The sequence below is a fragment of the Phlebotomus argentipes genome, unplaced genomic scaffold, assembly GCF_947086385.1.
Source record: "Phlebotomus argentipes unplaced genomic scaffold, Phlebotomus argentipes genome assembly scaffold_18, whole genome shotgun sequence".
In the NCBI taxonomy this organism is placed as follows: domain Eukaryota; kingdom Metazoa; phylum Arthropoda; class Insecta; order Diptera; family Psychodidae; genus Phlebotomus; species Phlebotomus argentipes.
In genome coordinates, this window is record NW_026776177.1 from 483,301 (window position 1) to 487,970 (window position 4,670).

Here is a 4,670-nt window from a genome sequence, read left to right on the forward strand (position 1 = left end):
GCTTCTGAAGGTGTCCAACAGGAAACTCTCTCCGAGAGAGTTTCTGCAAGTGAGGCTGTTTCAGATAAAACTTGATGCCATTCCAGCTCAATTTACATCGGGTCGATTGAGTACAATTGACATTTCACTTTTGGCCCCGGTGAGATTTTTATTGTACTTTAACTCACGAGTTTCATGCTGTTTAAATTTTCACAGACGTTATCGCTGTGCATATATCGAAGCTTCAACTATATACAAACATATTTCACATTCATTAGTTTGATGAGCTTTTGCACGCCCATGTCGTATCATTCAGTCGCATAATTTCAAATCATTTGTACATGATGAGTTTCTCATTATATTGCACTAATGTAGGATCAAAGTTCACACGTTCGCTAATCGTAAATTCATTTCGGCATTATATTAATCTTAATACATAGTAAGTCAAAGTTGCCTGTCATCTTGGTAATTCAGCAATAAATTTCTCGTATCCGATACTTCCTCTTACCATTGTTCCGCATTAATTAGCTGCGAGATATTGTGGCGCGAATTGAATTTTGCATTCTCAAAAGAGTCCATTAAAATAGCTTCGCCGAGTTCTTTGCGAGCTGCCCAACTTTAACGACTCATCGCGAGGCGTGAGAGTGAAAGTTTTATCGCTGCGAATCTCTTTGGCAGATTGCTGGCTCGGTGGTAACATACCTCATGGTGGCTCTGCAGATCAAAATGCGCGCCCCGCCGACAACCACCGCACTTCCCACGTCATCCATCAACACAACAGCTGAGCTGCAGTGACGGGACTCTTTGGATTGCGTGGCAGAAGATCACACAAGACTCGCGGAAGAGAGCGAAAGTGAAATGTCTGCTGATGAAGGGGAAAAAAGAAGCAATTTCTTACGATGTTTGGCATTTCTCTTATTTTTTTTTCATCTCTCAATACAATTTCATATATACAATTACAATATAAAAAAAATTCTAACAACAATACATGTCAACAAGTATGAGAAGAATATGAGATGAGTTGAAAATTAAAGATACAGTCTTTGAGCTTTTGGCTCAGCACGCAAGATTGAAGAATAAGAAGAGAGAAAGAGGGAGAAGTTACGAAGCGAGAGGCGGCTTGATAAATAATTGGGGAAAGACTAGAAGAAAGGAAGTTAATGAGGAGAAAGGCGTAAGAAAGATGTTAAATTAAGACTTAATCGCGTAGAAAAAGATTTGGAAGGTACATGAGATTAGTCAGGAGAGCTTGACTGGATTTAGTGTGGCTTAGGATAATGGTATCCGCCATCGCCACCGCCGCCTCCGCCTGAATGGCCCAGGCTAGAGTGGCCGAAGCTGGATCCGCCGCTTGAGTGGCCGAAGCTGGATCCGCCGCTCGAGTGGCCAATGCCAGACACGTGTCCAGCGCTGTAGCTGTCGATGCCACTGTAACTGTCATGGCCTCCGGAGCTGTAACTGTCATGGCCGCCGGAACTGAATCCACCGCCGCCACCATGGCCGCCAGAGCTGTAACTGTCATGGCCGCCGGAACTGAATCCTCCGCCACCATGGCCTCCGGAGCTGAATCCGCCACCGCCCGAGTAACCTCCGCTCAGACCGCCGCCGCCAATCCAGCCACCGCTGCCTCCGCCTGAACTGAAGCTGTCATGGCCTCCAGAGCTATAACTGTCATGGCCGCCAGAGCTGTAACTGTCATGGCCTCCGGAACTGAATCCTCCACCACCGCCATGGCCGCCAGAACTGAATCCTCCGCCGAATCCACCACCGAATCCGCCTCCGTGACCATGATCTTCAGCGATGAGAGCGATTTGTTCGACATGAGCACTTCCGCCGCCATATCCTCCATGTCCACCGCCGTGTCCACCGCCATGTCCACCGCCATGTCCACCGCCATGTCCGCCACCAAATCCTCCGCCGAATCCTCCGCCGAATCCTCCACCGAAACCTCCGCCGAATCCACCTCCATGACTGTGGTCTTCAATCAGAGCGATTTGTTCAACGTGAGCACTTCCGCCGCCATATCCTCCATGTCCACCGCCATGTCCACCGCCGTGTCCTCCCCCGTGTCCACCACCGTGTCCGCCACCATGACCGCCGCCATGACCGCCGCCATGTCCACCACCAAATCCTCCGCCGAATCCTGCAAGATCTTCCGCATGGATTTCGTAGTGTTCAACGTGAGTGTGTCCTCCTCCTCCGCCGCCGCCATGTCCATGACCATGTCCACCTCCTCCACCATGACCATGACCACCTCCGCCATGCCCGTGACCTCCTCCTCCGCCGCCATGTCCACTCAGGAAGCCTCCGATTAATCCCTCAGCAAATCCTCCGCCACCATGTCCGCCACCATGTCCGCCCCCGTGGCCGTGATCGTGCCCGTGGTCGTGATGCTCCAGCTCATGGTGGTGCTTCACTATGACTTCCTCGTGGTGATGCTTGTGGTGGGGCTCAGGCAGGTGAATCCTGATATGAACACTGCGAAGAGTAAATGACAGTGTTGAAAATTCAGTTTAATTTGCCCGTTAGCGATTGGGACTCACTGTTCCTTCCCGCCAAATGTCGCCTGTGTCAGCGAAGCAGTCGCGACAATCGCACAAGTGAGCTGCAAGGGAGAGAAAACGAAGGTGAAAGTGAGCCTCCTGTATTTGGACTCTGGGGAGAAGAGTCGTCTCTTCCTCAACGACGAAAGACGCGCTGATCACTAATGAATTTCCGCGTGCAATCACTCCAAATTGCCACTGATCGAAAGGCAGGAAGTGTGCGACGCAAGTTCAATGTCAGTACGCTCCGCGATTAATTGATTTCCATGTAATCACAAATATCCATCACTCTTGGCGCGACTTATCACTTGATCACGTGCATCACTTTGGAGAATCGACCGATTGAGGAAGAGAATTGCGCGTCTTGATTACTTACTGCGAGCCACTTTGCCATGTCTTGTATCTCTTACTGTTGGCTGTCTTACACTAATAAAAAACCTAAAACTACTGGTGAGACGTTTTGCCAGTGGACTGACGGATTTGGAATGCAATTGGTGTGGACCTGCACGGAGCTTTTATAGTGGCGGCACCCGAATCGCGACGCCAAGTGATGGACCCGGGCTGTATTGTGTTGGCCTAAAGCCGAGAGCGCGCACACAGACTCACGGCGAGAAGAGATGGAGAGAATTGACGATGGCGTGTGGGGAGAAAACAGCCAAAATACAGCGAGTGTGAAAGCCTTTCTTTTTCCACCGCCTCTGGGAGGTCATGGCCAGGAAGGGTGAGCGCACGCACACACACGCAGACTCTGGCGTGGACCCGAGGGGAGCCTCGTCGCTATCCAGGAGTGGTGGAAGCCCGGCCACGCTTCCATACGGCTCATCTCTCTTCCGGCAACGCGATCTTCCGTGAGATCTTCCCAGTAGACGCGCGACCAGTTTCCTTTGATGGTCATAGACGATGGAAATGTGAGATAAAAATGCTGTATACTCAGAGAAACGTGACTTATGCATACAAATACATTTGTTGCACGAACAACTTCTTTTCCTAACATGTGAAAAATTACATCCTGATATCTGAGCAAACCGAATAAACGATCTTGATTAATCAAACGTCCGAAACTGGAGTTAACCAAGAGTAATTCCAAGACGAATTACCTGGGTAATAATAGCCCACAGTGTCTTTACAATAAACCACAATAATGCGGGTTCGCGCTTATTTCTCTGAGTGTTCTTCAGACGAAAGTGAAATTATTACTTTCTGTGGAACAATTAAGCAATGGAAATTGTGGTCTCATGATCGCCGCCGAAAAAGAGTTGAATGAATTGTCCGCTGAAGCCTCTTCTCCATCTGCCACTGCAATTTCGGCTAGAAAAACACAGCCGAATTTCATTTGCAGTGAAAGGAAGGTGTTGGCGAGTAGCGAAAGAAGTGCCACTGCTATTGAACTTGAGAGGTGGAAAAAAAGGTGTCCTAGGCGCAAAAAGAGTCTCTCTAATTGACGCTGACGAGTGGCGCGCCTTGGGCGATTCCCAGGAGTGACACACTGGACGTGGACACAATTGAATCTCTACCAATTAAGATTCAGCACTCTGTGGCAGAGTGATCTTGGCTGAATCGACGCGTGCGGAAGTGGAAAATCGCACATTTTCGGTGAAATTGCTGCACCTGAAGCCAGAATCGCATCTAATTAGTCAATTGGTAAAGAGAGAGAGACTATATGTGAATGAATTGAATTTCACACCATTTGACTCTCTCACACGCTCACCTGTCATTTTTCTGGTAAAACCATCAATTTCTTGACGGCCAAGATCGAAACTGAAAGTGAAGTCAAGCGCGGAAATATCATAATTAGCTGCACATTATGCGAAAAAGTCGTTCAACAAATTGCCATCCTTTCTAAAAGACAATTAAAATTCTCCTCCTCGTCGGCCTTTTTTATTTGTATCAATTCTACAATCTGAATTTCATATCTCTTGGACACACTGAGAAAGTTAATAATATATTCAATCCGCGGCAAAATGGGCGATGCAGAAAATGAATAGAATGTCAAGAGTGCAGAGCTTTGATAGAGTCGCTGCCAAGAAATGTATCTCTAATCCAAATCACACTGTCCAAATATTACAAAGTGATTTGGCAAAATATTTCACTCAATGATTTGTCGGCTAACAAAGGAAAAATTGATCACACGACAAGAATGAATATCTT

General features: G+C 47.8%; 1 protein-coding gene across 1 annotated transcript; it reads right to left on the reverse strand.

Moving 5' to 3' along the window:
• Positions 1-1,238: 1,238 nt before the first annotated feature.
• On the reverse strand, positions 1,239-2,916 carry LOC132260674 (uncharacterized). Its single transcript, XM_059758954.1, has 4 exons — positions 2,899-2,916; positions 2,523-2,584; positions 1,808-2,457; positions 1,239-1,771 (listed from the first exon to the last, which is right to left on the reverse strand). Exons 1-4 carry the CDS (start codon positions 2,914-2,916, stop codon positions 1,239-1,241), a joined length of 1,263 nt encoding a protein of 420 aa, XP_059614937.1.
• Between the last annotated feature and the right edge of the window lie 1,754 nt (positions 2,917-4,670).